Below are 16,204 nucleotides of genomic sequence, written 5' to 3'. Positions count from 1 at the left end.
GTGCTTGGGGATCACCACAACATGTGGAAGAGGATTAAATGGTTGCAGCATTAGGAAGGTTGAAAACCACTGCTTTAGTGAAATGTGACATGAATTAAAATAATACTGAGGACCCACTTTTAACCACCACCTTGACAAAAGCCAATAAGTTGGATATGTGTGTGTGTGTGTGTGTGTGTGTGTGTGTGTGTGTTATATACATAAGTGTATAAATGCAGAGACCAGAGCAAGATATTGAGATCACTCTCCACCTTATTATCTTGAGACAGGGGTCTCTCGCTGAACTGGAAGCCAACATTTCAGCTAGATTGGTCTGGTCAGAGAACCACTGAGATCACTTGTCTCCATTCTCCTATGGCAGGGTTCCGGCATGTGCATTCATGCCTGGTTTCTGGCATTGCACTAGGGATTCAAACTCTAGCCCTCATGCATGCACAGCAAGTACTCTTATCCACTGATCCATCTCCCCAGACTCAAATGTTAAATATCTAACTTATTATACCTATACATCATTTGTGGTAGTATAAGATGATTATTTATGGAAAGCAATTATGCAAAATGTATTAACACTAAAATATACATATAGCTTCTATCCAAATAGTTTCATTTCTAGGAATTTATCATACAGATGTACTTGTACATCTAATGTACAAGTGTATATTAATTAGTGTACATCTAATGTACATCTAACTTAGAACCAATGTTCTAAGTTTTCCAGGTTAGCATAGTAGCCCCACTACTCCACTGTGTTTTTACTTAGCAATCAATATATCTAAGAAATTATGTCATTTAGAAAAGTAGTATTCTCTTCCTGAATCAAGTCAATCATCGTGTTATAAGTGAGAATTTTCTAAGAACATCCTAGACCTTTCCTTCAACACAGCTGCTGTTCTCCAACATCACTCTCAGGAAATTATAAAATCAAGATATCCCCACTGACTAGCTTGAGTATACCCTGTGCAGCCTGGCATCGAAGTAGGTTGGTGAATCTAATTCCTTTTCCTTCCCTAAATAAGATAGAGAGTGCATTTCTATGCCCACCTGGAATGTCAGCATAAATCTCACAGACTACTTAAAACTTTAGGAGCTATATAAAAATCCTACCACTTCTCACACAGTTTCTATTGAGAAGTGTGCTCCTAGTTACAAACATTTGACTCAGGAAAGCAGAATAAATAACTTCTCATTTGGGCAATTAATTTTTAAATTTTGGTGAACATATGAATCACAAAGGAGTGTTGTTTACATGCAGAATCTCATTTGCAGTACACCTGAGATCCTGCAATTCGAAAAAGCTTCCCTGCAGTCCTTATTGGCTTCCCACCACACTTCAGATTGCCAAGATCTATTTTTGCCCAACATGCAAAGTTCTTCATAATTTGGTCCCTTCCACTTTGACAACTTTATCACCTAATTAACACCTCCAAGAACTATTCTACAAATTCTTAATACATACACCTAGAAACACTCTTCTTCACAAACATTTTAAGGCTCAGTTTGAACTCCATATTCTCAAGATCAATTCTGTTTTTTATGCTATAAGGATGATGTCATCAACGAGATATATATATATATACATGTACATATACTGATTATACACAATTTAGGTAAGTAGTCATGTTTTCTAGATGTCTTCCTTACACATTTACTTCAACCTTAAAAATAAGCAATATCTAAAAGCTGTCTCCACCAGTCTTCCGAGAGTCAGTCTCCTCCCTGCCACCACCGTGTGTGTGTGTGTGTGTGTGTGTGTGTGTGTGTGTGTGTGTGTGTGTGTGTGTGTGTAGGGCAGAGGACAATCTCAAGTGTCAGCACTAGCCTTTTCATTTTCATCTTTAGACTAGGTCTATTGTCTGTTGCTGCATATGCCAGGCTAGCTGGCCCATAAGCTTCCGGGGTTCTCCTGTCTCCACCACCCATCCTTGCACAGGACCTCTGCAATTACAGATGCTTGCTACCATCTGGCTTTACATGGCATGCTGGTTAGTTTTTGTCCAACTTGACGCAAACCAAGGTCATACTGAGAAGAGGGGACTTCAATTGAGAAAATGCTTCCATCAGACTGGCTTGTAGGCAAGTCTGTAGAGCATTTTCTGGATTAATGGTTGACATGGGAGGACCCAGACCATGTGGGTGGTACTACCCTTGGGCAGGAAATCTTAGGTGGTATAAGAAAGTGGCCTGAGTAAGCCCTGAGGAGCAAGCCAGTAAGCAACATGCTCCATGGTCTCTGCATCAGTTTCTGCCTCCAGGTTGCTGCTCTGAGTTCCTACCCCAATTTCTCTTCAAGACTACAACTGTGTGGTGGTTTGAATGAGATGTCCCCCATAAGTCTCAGGCATTTGAATACTAGGTTCCCAGTTGGTAGCTATTTGACATTAGGAAGGGTGGCCTTGTTAAAGGAGATGTGTCACTGGGGGTGGGCTTAAGGTTTCCAGGCCTCTGCCATGCACTCTCTGTTTCCTGCTTATGGATCAGGATATGAGCTATCAGATGCTTCATGCTTGTCTGCAGCCATGCTTCCCACCATGGTGGTCATCCACTCTAACCCTCTGGAACTTCAAGCCCCAAATACACCCTTTTTTCTATAAGTTGCCTTGGTTGTGGGTTTTTTTTGGGGGGGGGGCATAATTAATTTATTTGTACATTGTGGTTTTTATTTACAAGGAGAAAAGAGAAAATATTTAGGAAACAGTTTGGAATATAGAATTAATATTAAGAAAGATGTACAGCAGGAGTTGATTTGGAAGTCTCCTTTTTAATTTTTTTTTTTCACTTTACATGCCAAGTACAGTTCTCCCTTCCCTCCTCCCGCTCCCTCGCACCTCCCCACCAAACCATCCCCTCAAAGAGGGTAAGGCCTCCTGTGGGGAGTCAACAAAGCCTGGCATATCAAATTGAGGCACAACCAAGCCATTCCCTCCTGCATCAGAGCTGAGCAATGTATCCCGCCATAGGGAATGGGCTCCAAAAAGCCAGTTCATGCACCAGGGATAAATCCTGATCCCACTGCCAGGGGACCCACAAACAGACTTTGTCACCCACGTTCAGAGGGCCTAGTTCAGTCCCATACCGGCTTCTCAGCTGTCAGTCCAGAGCTCATGAGCTCCCACTAGCTCGGGTCAGCTGTCTCTTGTTCCCCATCATGATCTTGTGGTATTTTACCACAGCAACAGAAAAGTAACTAATACAAGCTGTAAGCAGAAATAAGCCCTTTTCTCCCCAAGTTCCTTTTGGTCATGGTATTTTATCACAGCAATAGAAAACATGAGTTCTGAGGATCAAAATTCAAGTCCTTATCATATCCACTGAGCCATCTCTCCAGCCTCTAGAGTTCTTTATATAACAGGAAGGTGTCTTAGAGCAGTGTGCTAAACAAACTAAACTTTTCTTTATTCTTCTTAGTAAAACGACTAGTCAAGTGTGGATTCTACGAAATTAGATATTAGGCTAGTCTAAATAACTAGGAAAAGCCTGTCTGGCACTTCATGCCAGAGTTGCTACCGTCCCTCCCCTAGCTTTCAAGGCAACACTGTGGGTAGTGAAGAGAGCTGTATATCCAAAACTTCAGTTTCTGGCCTGCTAGCTTCCACTCCAATACCATATGAGTACTTTCCACATTCCAGTGATCTCTAATATCAATATCCATCAGAATGGCATTTGATGTTTGTACAGACCTCAGAGAATACACATGAAATTTTCATTCTCAATTGGGAAGTAACACAACACACACAGTAAGAGCATTTTAATATGAGACTTCCTCCTAGTTCCACATTTATTTTTTATTTATTTATTTATGGTTTTTCAAGAGAGGGTTTCTAAGAGTAGCCTTGTCTGTCCTGGACCTTGATCTGTAGACCAGGCTGGACTTGAACTCATAGAGATCCACCCGCCTCTGCCTAAGTGCTGGGATTAAAGGGGTGCACCACCACCTCCCAGCCCATTACATCTTAATTGTATAACCTTAAGCACACTATTTCTCTGGAGATGGCTTCTTCATCTATTAGCTATTAACCCCACCAGATATGAAATCTTTTATTGCCATGATCTTAGAATTCCCAGCCTCCAGAGCTATTAGGATTAAATATTTGTTGTTCACAATCTACCCAGCATACAGCGTTTTGTTACAGCAAAGCAAATGAACTAAAGTGTGTTCCATTCCCATTTGACTTCATGCTTTCTTCCCATTTTCCCTACCAGGCACATTCTCTCCTCAGCTTTTTAAAAACCTGGCTGACATCTTCTCAACCTCAGCTCTTTGTTTTGGATGACGAAAGTCTTTCCTTCCCCAACTTCCTTAACTACTTTCTCTCTTAATTACTTCTCTCTTGGTCACTCTCCACTTAGGCTAGCTGCACTTGTCACTTCTTGAAATCATATTCTTTATTTGTTCATCTGTCTACTGTCTATTTCCTTCCATGGGAATATAAATTCCAACATGTCTAGGCTGGTGTCTGGTTGCTATGTTTGAAAAATGTCTGCCACAAAGTTGCTTTATGAAACATTTGTATTTACCCAATAAAATATTTAGTTAATAAAACACTTTCAAAATAATGAATTTTGATTAAACAAAGCTGTTTCTGTAGTGAGGTGAAAGCAATTCTGAAGAGAACTAAAAAAATGAATAAGTATTAAAAATCAAAATATAAAATGTAAGCTTTTAGTCATCATAATTGCAAGAGTCAAAGAGGCAGAATAAAAGAGGAAGACTAAGGTTGTAGCCAGTACACTGCCAAAAGGAAAAAAGCATACTTCATTCTTTTGAAGAGACTCCTTTCAGAATCAAACAAATACTGGGTCTCTCAAGAAATGCAAGTAATAGCTGAGCATCCTTAATCTAAAAATTCAAAATTGAAATCCTCCCGATTCCAAAATTTTCTGAGAAACAACACGATGATCCAAATGGAAAATTCCATTCCTGACCTCACTAGAGTGGCCAAAGTAAAAACCCAGTGCCCCAAAAGTTACATAAAATGACCTTCAAGCTTTGTACTTAAGGTTCATATGAAACACAAACGCATTTCCTGTTTATATTTGTCTCCCATCCCTGGGGTGTATCATGTACATGCAATATCCTAAGTCCTCAAACTCTGAAATGGCAACACTTCTGATCTTAAGCATTCCTGATGAGTGATGCCTAACCTGCATACACAAACCACTTCAATATTTGCCTAAAAGCCAGGGCCAGTAAGAAGACTTAACTGATAAAGGCATGTGTGCCTGAGCCTGATGACTGAGTTTGATCCCCAGAACTCATATAGTGAAAGGACAGAACCAGCTCTCACAAGTTGTCCTCTGGCTCCCACATGTGCACTGTGGCATGTGCATGCCCTAGCAAGCAAGTAGACAGGCGGGCGCGCGCACATGCACACGCACACGCACACGCACACACACACACACACACACACACACACACAAAATGATTTTTTTTTTAAGAAAAGGAATTCCCTAAAGTCTTTGCAAGTGATGATGCCTTATAGAAAAAGAAAAAATTAAGATGTAAATTAATGTTGACTAGTGAAGGGGGAAAAGGGTGAAGAACATGAGATCCAGGTAAAGAATATGTTCTATACTCTGACACAAGAGTAAGGAAAGCAAAAATAAGTGAAATTTTAAACAAGGGGTAAAAAAATCTGAGAAATTTCATATCTAGTGGGACTTGAATTTTTTTCAGTGAAATAGAAGTTAACATTATGTTTAAAAATATCATCAAATGGGGGCTGGAGAGATGGCTCAGAGGTTAAGAACACTGGCTGATCTTCCAGAGGTCCCGAGTTCAAGTCCCAGCAACCACATGGTGGCTCACAACCATCTCTAATGAGATCTGGCCCTCTTCTGGCATGCAGGCATACATGCAAGCAGAACACTGTATACATAATAAACAAATAAACCTTTAGAAAAAATGTATCATCAAATGGTTGGCAAGGAAAAGGAGACATATAGGATCAAGACACAACAAGGTATGTGTGTGAAATGTCATCATGAGACAGACTATTTTGTATCTAACTTTAAAAAATTAGTTAAAAATGATTCATCAGGGTCAAAAAAGTACTTACAAGTATGAGGGCCAGAGTTCAGATCATAGAAGTCATATAAAAAAGACTAGGCACAGCAGTGTCTGCAATCCTAGTACTGGAGAAGCAATGGACAAGAGGCTCACTGGGACTTGCTGTTCAGCCAGACCACTAAATTGACCAGCTCCAGGCGCAGTGAAAGGCATTACCTCAACAACTGGGTAGAGAGGGATTAGGGAAAAAAACCCTTGTCAACTGTGACCTCCACACACATGTATATACATGCATATTACAAACACACAAGCACACACATAACACACAAAGTATCAATACTCTTAAGCAAACTGAGGTACATACTATGCATTTTGCAAATGTCTATTTATTATAAGTATACAATAATTGAAAATACTGGAATGTTTTCTATTCAATTCTGAAAACTGCTTCTGCAAAAGCTAAGCTAGAGTTAAGTTTTTGCTTTCTTTTATTACGATTCTCTCCAGAAGTTTAGATTTACACACTCTTCAAGGTAGGCTTGAATTACCTAGCAGAAGATGTGGTAACTGTACAAAAATATTATGAATGTTGTGTTTCTATTTATGACAAAAATAAATGAGTATGTTTCAAGAATTTACTTCAAACAAAATATTAAAGCCACAAACTTTTCTTAAGGTTAAAAAAAAGAAAAAGAAAAACAAAACTTTTCAGTCATTCCAATCGAACCTCTAAGCTCATCTCCTTTCTACAATGCAGTCTCTAAAGTAAAGAAACAACTTATCTCTTCAATGAGCATGAAACAATGGCCTTAGGAGAGGGAGTGTTTATCAGACCTCTTAGAAACACAAGAAAGGGGTTGGTTGTTTTCTGAAGGCCTTTCTGGACCAAAGGGGTTTAGTAATATAAGACTTAGACTAACAGTGTAACTAAAACAAAAAGAACTACCTTTCAAACTGCCTCCCTTCAAAACATGAGATGCATATATTTTAGTAACCATAACCCCATCAAAGAGTATTGCCAGAAACAATTTTAAAACTCTACTATCCACCAACAGTAAATTGTGGTATACTTTTACAACTGGTTACTAACCAGCAAACTAACCAGAAGCAATAAGGATAAATTTTTAAGTGTTGAGTAAAGAATACCTGTTCCAATTCCCTTTATATAAAGTCCCATAACAAGCAGACTGTAAGGCGTGTGTTTGCATAAGACGATGATGAAACTATTAGGAAAAGCAAGGGAATGGCTAACATTGTCAAACTGGAAAATGAAGAGCATGTGATCCGTGAGGGACTAAATAACACCTGTTCTAATGGCCTCTACTTGTGGAGGACCTTAAAATCAAATTATTTTCAAACAAACTAAGGCAGAAGACAGAAAACAGAATCCAGAGACTTTCTTTGCCTGGTTATATTCTGGACTACAACAGTGATTCTTCTTTGGAAAGTTAAAAAAAAAAACAACAAACAAACCAGTTTTTGAAACTGCCATTAAATAATATCAAGGTTTAGGGTTGAAAGGAATATTGATTGATGTAATATTTATCTCCGTATCTCTTTCTCAATAATTAAGATGGAAGGATTTAATTCATTGCTCAACTAAAATCAAACAATTATGTTTTGTTCCTGAAGCAGAGTTAAATGCGATAACTTCCCTTTATACTAGCAAATAACCTCTTCTACTTTGAAATTACTGTGACTTTATTTCCTGAAAGTGAACAAAATGTACTCGAAATCCTGAAAACTAGAATAAATTTAAAACGACGAATATCGTGACACGCAGAACTGCGATGGGGGGGGGTAGTAAGAAAACACAGAACACTGTCACTTGTGCAAACTTTTCTTAAAGTCTAAATCCTTGACTGCAGGATATTTACAAATACATATTTATTTACATATACTTCGGCGTTCTTAGGTATCAAGTGCACAACAGCCGCCTATTTGAGACTTAAAAAGCTGTTCAAACAAAGGCCCTGCCTTTCCTCTAAACAAAGCTCTAAAAGAAATTCTGAGATTTCCATGCAAAAACCTCCATCTCTGCCTTCCCCTGCCTCCCAGGCTATAAAGAGACTGAGGAAACCAGAGGGTCAGGAAAAGCCAGGTCGAGCTTCCAAGTGCCTCGGCTTCCCTCCACAGTGTCTCCAAGCCAAACAGTCTCCCAACAACCCAGCTGAGGCAGGAAGCGAAGCGGTCACCATAGGAACTGGGCTCCGATCCTCAGCTCCCCAGAAACTGGAGTAAGGTTTGCTCCTGGAAGCCGTCCCACCCGGCATGCCCACCCCGGGGGCCGCCGTCAGACCCCAACACCTCTCCCCACCCTCTTGCAGCCGCCCCGGAGTGGCTCTCCTCGAGCCCGGCGCACCTCCGTGCCTTCTACCTGGAGCTCTGGAGCCCTCCCCCGGCCTCCCGGGCCATCGTCCTCCCCGGAGCTCATCCCGGCTACTGACGGGCCTCCCGCCGTGCGGGAGATCCAGGCCCGGCCCCCCGGCCTCCATCCCCCGCCCCTGTCTCCTCCTTCCCATCCCGTGGGCCCCGCCCCGGCGGAGGCGGAGACTCGGTAGGTCGCAGCGGGAAGAGGGCGGGAGCGGTTAGCTCCCCGGCTGGCCGACGCCCCGCCCGCACGCTCTGTACCTGAAGGGGGCTCTCCTTCCACCTCCCCGGCGCCTCCGCTCCACTTCCGTCCGGCGCGCCCCCAGCCCCCGTGCGCACGCGTACCTGGCTCGACACGCCCTCTCGCGGGGGACTACCACCAATCGTGCGCGCGCACCCGAGCACGTAGCGACGTGGCCAGCCGCCGGCCCGCCTGTCCGGGCTGCGACCAGAGAGGCCTTTTCCTGGCCCATCCGCGCCGCGCAGGCGCACGCCCACGCAGCGCCTAGATGGCCGACCCGAGCGTCCTGTCTCCTAGTAACCATCCTCCAGCCGGCGCCTTCACCGAAGCCGCCAGACGGCGCATGCGCGGTGGCCGCCGCCCCCTCCGCGCTAGAACACACCTGATGCTTCGAGGCTCCCAGCCGGTCCCTGGAGCCCGAGGTGTTCCTGGCAGAGGGAAACGGTTACTTCCTAGCAGCTGCTCCGGTGCGCAGCTCCTGCCACACGGTCAGGAGGCTGTTCCGTGTTAGCCTTCAGGTGGGGTTCCCTGTGGCAGCCTCCCGGAGGGCGCTGGTCTGTCCTGGTGAGCGTGGCAGCTCAGGGCCACCCCTCGGCCTGGCGTCTGCCCACCCAGTCAAGATGGAACTGGGAAGTGCCAGACCCAGCAATAAAACTCACACTCCAGGCTGGCGTTTCTTCTTCTTCTTCTGCCAGCCCTCCTCCAAGTTTCCCTCTTTAGGAAGACAAGAAAGGATATATAAAACCTCGCGAGATGTTAAATACTGTCCCTTAAGTTTTCACCCCAAGTTTGGCTTCTATCAGTGGGCAGACTTCGGCCTTCTTTTGGCTTTACCGGTGTGGTAATTGTGGCTGTCCAGCTGCGTTAAAATTGCATCTTGAAATCAAAAAGTGGGAAGAAATGAGCGCTGGTGTATGCTGCCGATTTTTAAAGTTTAGCGTCTATCCTGCTAACTCAGAAGCTTGCTTTACTCCCTCTGTTTTTACTTACATGTATTAGAATACAAAGGAAATGGGTTTCATTGCGGCATGTGTTCCTGCTGATCCTTCTGCCCTTTTTCTCCCCATCCCCTCCCCGACTTTTTTTGCCTTTCTACCCCAGTGGTCCCTTGCCCATCTGCCCTCACGTCGCAAGTGTTCTCTGACTCCCTAAACCACTTTCTTGTTCCTCACCTTGCAGTTTCATGACTTATACCCGCACTCACACCCTTCAATACCCCCTACTTATGTATCTAAAGCTGGCCTCTGCATGCAAGAAAGAGCATGTGGTATCCGACTTTGCAAGTCTGGGTTATCTCATTTAAAATAACTTCCAAATCCATCTATTTTCCTGCCAATTGCATGACTTCATTTTTCTTTATAATTAAGTGAAATTCTATTGTATATGTATCGTGTTTCCCATATTGACTTATCTCTTCGGGACATCTAGGGTGGATCCATTCCCTGGCTATTGTGAATAGAACAGCCGGAAACATGGATGTGCAGGTGTCCCTGTGGTTGGATATGGAGACCTTTGGGCATGTGCCGGAAGCAGTGTAGCTGAGTCCTAAGACTCTGGTTTTAGGTTTTTTGAGAAGTCTTCACACTGATTTCCAGGGTGTTGAGTTTGCACTCCCACCAACACTCTATGGGAACTCCCCTTCTCCACATCCTTGCCATACATTGTTTCCTCGATAATAGCTAGCTATTCTGATTGGGGTGAGGTAGACTCTCAAAGTAGTTTTAATTTGCATTTCTCTGACGCTGTTGAACACTTTTTAAAACATCTGTTAGTCATGTATGTTTTTTTCTTTTGAGAATGGCCCATTTCATTAGCCCGTTTATTGATGGACATCTTTATCTTTTGGGGGTTTAATTTTTTTCAGGTCTTTGTAAAGTTTAGGTTTAATTTTTTTAATTATTATTTTATGTGTACTGGTGTTTTGTCTGCATGTATGTCTGTGCACCACATACATGCCTAGTGCGTACAGAGGCCAGAAGAGGGAGTTGGATCTCCTGGAACTGGAGTTACAGGTGGTTGTGAACCACCGTGTGGATACTAGGAATTGAATCAGTGTTCTCTGGAAGAGCAGCTACTGATCTTTACCACTGAGCCATCTCTCCAGGCTGTAAATTTTAGCTTTTAGCCTGCTGTCTGAAGTACAGCTAGCAAATATTGCACACACACATACACACACACTGTAGTGACCATGCCTATTCACTAGGCTGCTAATTTCCTTTCTTTACTGTTCAGAAACTTTTAAAATTTACATGATGAATCTGAGAGTATCTGTGATCCCATCTTCCTGTCTTTTTCTACAAATAACTGTATAAGATTTTTGCATCTGTCTTCTGATGCTATAGTTTAAACTTGTGCTTTTGGAAAGTAAAGTCATGTTGGAGGAGACATAAGAATTATTTTGCCAGGTGGTGGTGGTGACACCTTTAATCCCAGCACTCAGGAGACAGAGCCAGGCGGATCTCTGTGAGTTCAAGGCCAGCCTGGTCTACAGAGTGAGTTCCAGGACAGGCTCCAAAGCTACACAGAGAAACCCTGTCTTAAAAAAAAAAAAAATTGTTTCTCCTACATGAGTACTCAGGAATCACAAGCAAGCAAATTTGTTAATTTTTTTCAGGGAAGTGCACTTAAATATAACTGTCTTATTTTTCAGTATCTATATTTTTCATAAAGTATTTTTGTCTTTACTTAATATATTTATACCATTTATTTTTATAAATTATTATTTATTCTTTGTAAGCATAATAGATGTTATAAAATTAATTTTAGTGTCCTAATTATTTTAGATAAAATGGACAGAAGACCCTAGGGAGCATGTTTTTTTCTGAAATAATAGTAATTGGTTAAAAAATAAATAAAAGTAATGTAGAAGCATGGGCTCTCAAAGACCATCCTGAAAAGTTGGGGGGGGGGGATAATATGTAATCTGTAAATTGAATTCAAGAATCTGGAATAGGATTATTGAAAACAAATAAGAAAGAATGTACCAATTTCAAAACTTACCAGTTGAGCTGGGAGTGCATCTCAGTGATAGAACACACACTTAAGGAGAGCCTGCTTCGATCCTCTCATACAACTCTTGTTCGGAGCTGAAGATTTGAGGACAAGAATGAAGATTATTAATAGTAGACAGAGGTAGAAGCATAATTCCCCAGGTGCCACAGTTTGCATTCTATTGCTATGATAAACACTGTGACCAAAAGCAACCTGGAAAGGAAAGGGCTTCTTTGGCTTATACATCCTGATCACAGTCAAGCATGAGGGGAAGTCAAGGCAGGAACTCAAACAGGAGCAGAGGCAGGAACCTTAGCCACCTACTGGCTTGCTCAGCCCACTTTCTTATACAACTCAGAACTATCTGCCCAGAAATGGCACCGCCACAGCAGACTGGGCCCTCCCACATTCATCTTTAATCGAGGAAATGCCCCCACAGGCTCACCTACAGGCTCGTCTGTTACAGGCAGTTCCACAATCAAGATTCCCTTCCTTCCAGAGAGTTTCCATTCTTTCCATTGGTCATGCTAACCTCAGCCACAACTCTTTTCAACTGAAAACTGTTTTCTGGTGCCAAGATTTGTGTGCATGTTTGTGATCCTGGCACTTGGGAGGTAGAAGCAGATGGGTAAGGAATTAAAGCCAGTATTACCTCCAGTGAGTTCAAGGCCAGCCTGGGCTACATGAGATCCAGTTTCAAAAAATAAAAATGTATGGAGCTGGAAAGGGTGGACCAGTGGTTAAGAACACTGGCTGCTTCTAGAGGACCCAGGTTCAATTCCCACCATCCACAAGGTGACTCATAACCATCTGTAACTCCAGTTCCAGGATGTGATGTCCTCTTTTGGTCCCCACAGGCACTATAGGCACATGGTGCACACATAAATGCAGGCACAACACCCATACACATAAAAACAAATTTCTACAATAAAGTTATATTTTCATTGTTGAAAGTTTGATTTCTTTTTTTTTTTTTTTTTTTTTTCCGAGACAGGGTTTCTCTGTGTAGCTTTGCACCTTTTCCCGGAACTCACTTGGTAGTCCAGGCTGGCCTCGAACTCACAGAGATCCGCCTGACTCTGCCTCCCGAGTGCTGGGATAAAAGGCGTGCACCACCACCACCGCCCGGCTGAAAGTTTGATTTTTTTTTTTACATTTTTTTTTTTTTTTTTTTTTTTGGTTTTTCGAGACAGGGTTTCTCTGTGTAGCTTTGCACCTTTCCTGGAGCTCACTTGGTAGACCAGGCTGGCCTCGAACTCACAGAGATCCGCCTGGCTCTGCCTCCCAAGTGCTGGGATTAAAGGCGTGCGCCACCACCGCCCGGCTGATTTTTTTTTTAAAGAAATCTTTCATTATTAGACACACCCTATCTCAGTTGGACTTTGGTGGTGCACGCCTTTAATCTCAGCACTCAGGAGGCAGAGGCAAACAGATCTTTGAATTCAAGCCCAGCCTGGTCTACAGAGCAAGCTCCAAGACATCTAGAGCTACACAGAAAAACCCTGTCTCAAAAAACCAAAAGGAGACAGATGTGGTGTCACACGCCTTTCATCCCAGGGCTAGGGAGGAAGAGGCAGGCAGATCTCTGTGAGTTCGAAGCCAGCCTAGTCTACAAAGCGAGTTCCAGGACAGCCCTGTCTTGAAAAACAAGCAAACAAACCAAAAATTAAGAAAAACATATCCTGTGTGTACTTTGCTCTACCAATGTCTTGGGAATCTAAAAATAGTTTAAATAACTGTGTTAAAGTGCTTGCATACTAAATTCTTTAATTCATGACATTTCTAGGTTTGTTTCTATTAGCTTCTTTGGGCTCTTGGTTATAGGTTATAATTTTTCCTGCTTGTTTTCATGCCTAAAAAGTTCATTTTCAGTTTTCAGATTAATTTAGTTAGCATGCAAAATAATAGGTTTATATGACATTTACACACATATATATTTAGATAGATAAAATTGCAAAATCCTATTTTGCATTTTTCCTCACATTTGCCCCCACACTACCCCACTTGTTCCTTTCCCTCTCTCCCCAAGACTCCCCCTTCTACTTTCATGTCATATAGGGGTTTTTTATTATTATTTTTTGCTTGTATGTGTGGTTTATGTGTGCATGTGTCTACATGGGTATGGGATCACATTCACATATGTGTGTAGGCATGGGTGTCCTGAAATTGATGGTGTCCTTGATAACTAACTTTTAGTGAGGCAGGATCTCTCCAAGGTCCTGGAGCTGTCTAATTCTAGCTAGTCTAACTAGCCAGCCTGCCTCAAGGATGCTCTGTCTCTGTCTCCCAGACGCTGGAATTGCTGACAGCCGTCATGTCTGCCTGACTTTTCTGTGAATTTAAATTCTGGTCCTCATACTTGATGACAAGTGCTTTATACACTGAACCATCTCCATAAGTCATATGTGTATTTTTTTAAATCTATGTCATGCATATGAAAGAAAGTGTTGTGTCTCTCTTTCTGAGCCTCGCTTATTTTGCTTAACATAATGTTCTACAGTTCCATCCATTTTCCTGAAAGTGACAGAACTCCATTTTTTATGTCTGAAGAAAACCCAGTTGTGGACATATACCACTTTTCCTGTATACATTCAACTGTTGTTAGGCATCCAAGCTGGATCTCTACCTTGGTTGTTATGAATGGTGTAGAGATGTGCAAGTATCTCTCTAGAGTGATGATGTATATTCCTTTGGAAATATACACAAAAGTGATGTAACTGGATCCTGTTGTGTTTCGATCTTTGGTTTTTTGAGGACCGTCTATACTGCTTTCCATAGTGTCTGCTCCAGTTTTCATTACAACCAGCAGTGAATAAGGATTCTTCCTGTCCTCTCCTCTTCTACCTCATTTGTTGCTATTTGTTTTCTTGACAATAGACTGGGGCAAGATAGATCACAATGCAATTTGAATTTGAATTTTCCTCATAGCTAAGGATGTTTGGTGATTATATATGTAACACATTAGTAATGAATTAAAAGTTTTTATTAGCAAGAATGATAGATAGGACTGAGAGAAATTGAGAAGTTCTATTACTTTTTTTGAAAAGGAATAAACATAAAATCAAAAAAATCTTTTTTTTTAAAACCCTTCAGGGACTGAGTTCAGCAGTTAAGAGCACTTGTTGCTCTTTTAAGAGGACCTGGCTTTGGTTTCTAGCACCAACATGGTGGTCCACAAACATCTGTAACTCCAGTTCCAGGGGAACCAATGCCCTCTTCTGGTCTCCACGGGCACTAGATATGCACATTGTATACATATATACATGTAGGAAAAGCATCACATATACACCAAATAAAACAAATTAATTAACTTAAAGTAACACTTTAAAGAAGGCGGACAAGATGGCAGAGCAGGTAAAGGCACTTGTCACTAAGCCTGGGAATCTGAGTTCAATCCCAGGACCCACATGGTGGAAGGTGAGAACTGACATTCACAAGTTGTTCTACATTGTTCTCTGACTTACACACACACACACACACACACACACACACACACACACACACACAAATAAATGTAATTTTTAGAAGACCTTCAAGAAAATCAATAGGCCCTACATATCTTCCCCAAAAGAAAATGTAAATAAATATAAATGGAGGCTGAAGAGATGACTCATCTTGTAAGTACTGCCCTTGCAGAGGATCCACATAGGATGGTTTACAATCTGTAACTATCTTTAGGGGGATCTAGCACCCCTTCTGGTCTCCCTAGGCACTGCACCTGCATGCATAAACCCACACATAGGCACATAATTAAAAATAAAATCTTTTCCTAAAAATAAATAAATAAATAAATAAGAACTGGAAGGAGAAGGTGGTTTTGTGTTTTCATCACCAGTAGAGCATTCCACTTACAGAAAGATTGCCATGAAGTGGTTGATGTTCCTATTGCATTCACTTACTACCTGGTTTTCTTTTCAGTCATCAAACTGAAGAAACGTTTCCACCACTTACAAGGGGCCCTCACACTCCCTTGATGGTTGACCAGCTGTCCCAATGGGATTTTTGCTAAGTAAAGCTGCCACTCATCCATCTGCTCTGCTGGCGGATTCAGAAGTGAACCATCACTTAATGCAAGGAGCTGAGAAGCGTGGATTGGAACCAGTAACTCGGTTATTTCAAAACACCAAGAAAATAAAGTTAGAAGACACAAACCAAGAAAACTTCACGAGGAAGGAAGGGATTGACAGAGGATGGAATGGCATGGGCTACGTGAAGGAAAACGATGGCCTAGTAATAACAGATTTGGAATGAAGACACCTGGACATATTGCCAAAGAAATCAAAAATTGCTTTTGATTAGAAGATGTATTCAATGTAGCTGAAGTCCATTAGGAAGTGTAACAAAATGAAGAAATGGCTAAAAGATCCTCCTAAATCCAAGGCAGATGTCTGCAGGGTATATCCTATCTCTGTCAAACACCACACTTATTTTTACTAAGAGTATTTGGTACTAATGCACTTTACTGTAATTATAATAAACATTATAGCAAGTAGTATAAAAAGTGGATCTAAGCAAAACATGACTATTTCACATCTGTTCTGGTGAAGTTACTTTTATATGCTGCACTTCCAGTTCAAGGGTTTGCTTTGGAGTCC

General features: G+C 41.8%; 2 protein-coding genes across 19 annotated transcripts in view; one reads left to right on the top strand and one right to left on the bottom strand.

Moving 5' to 3' along the window:
• Nucleotides 1-9,574, bottom strand: part of Tsga10 (testis specific 10) — a 111,417-nt gene extending 101,843 nt beyond the window's left edge. For 3 of the 18 annotated variants that reach the window (XM_076557451.1, XM_076557450.1, XM_076557449.1), the window contains exon 1: nucleotides 8,639-8,889. Coding sequence is in view for 1 of the 18 variants with exons in the window: in XM_076557446.1 (XP_076413561.1) it covers nucleotides 8,385-8,441 (57 nt within the window). In the remaining 17 variants the exon portion in view is untranslated. Of the gene's footprint in view, nucleotides 1-8,369; nucleotides 8,512-8,638; nucleotides 8,944-9,000 lie in introns of those variants that run through there. The other 15 variants (XM_076557447.1, XM_076557445.1, XM_076557448.1 and 12 more) reach the window with 13 other exon arrangements.
• C21H2orf15 (chromosome 21 C2orf15 homolog) lies at nucleotides 8,996-15,999 on the top strand. Its single transcript, XM_042265597.2, has 2 exons — nucleotides 8,996-9,136; nucleotides 15,528-15,999. Exon 2 carries the CDS (start codon nucleotides 15,603-15,605, stop codon nucleotides 15,858-15,860), a length of 258 nt encoding a protein of 85 aa, XP_042121531.1. The 5' UTR covers nucleotides 8,996-9,136; nucleotides 15,528-15,602; the 3' UTR covers nucleotides 15,861-15,999.
• Nucleotides 16,000-16,204: the final 205 nt, after the last annotated feature.

The sequence above is a fragment of the Peromyscus maniculatus genome, chromosome 21 (genome assembly GCF_049852395.1).
Source record: "Peromyscus maniculatus bairdii isolate BWxNUB_F1_BW_parent chromosome 21, HU_Pman_BW_mat_3.1, whole genome shotgun sequence".
Classification (NCBI taxonomy): Eukaryota; Metazoa; Chordata; class Mammalia; order Rodentia; family Cricetidae; genus Peromyscus; species Peromyscus maniculatus.
The sequence above is the reverse complement of the archived record's forward strand: the minus strand, read 5'-3'. Positions and strand labels throughout refer to the sequence as shown.

What these genes read in the sequence shown, in the direction of transcription:
- C21H2orf15 (XM_042265597.2), top strand. Translation starts at nt 15,603, where the DNA reads ATGGGATTTTTGCTAAGTAAAGCTGCCACTCATCCATCTGCTCTGCTG.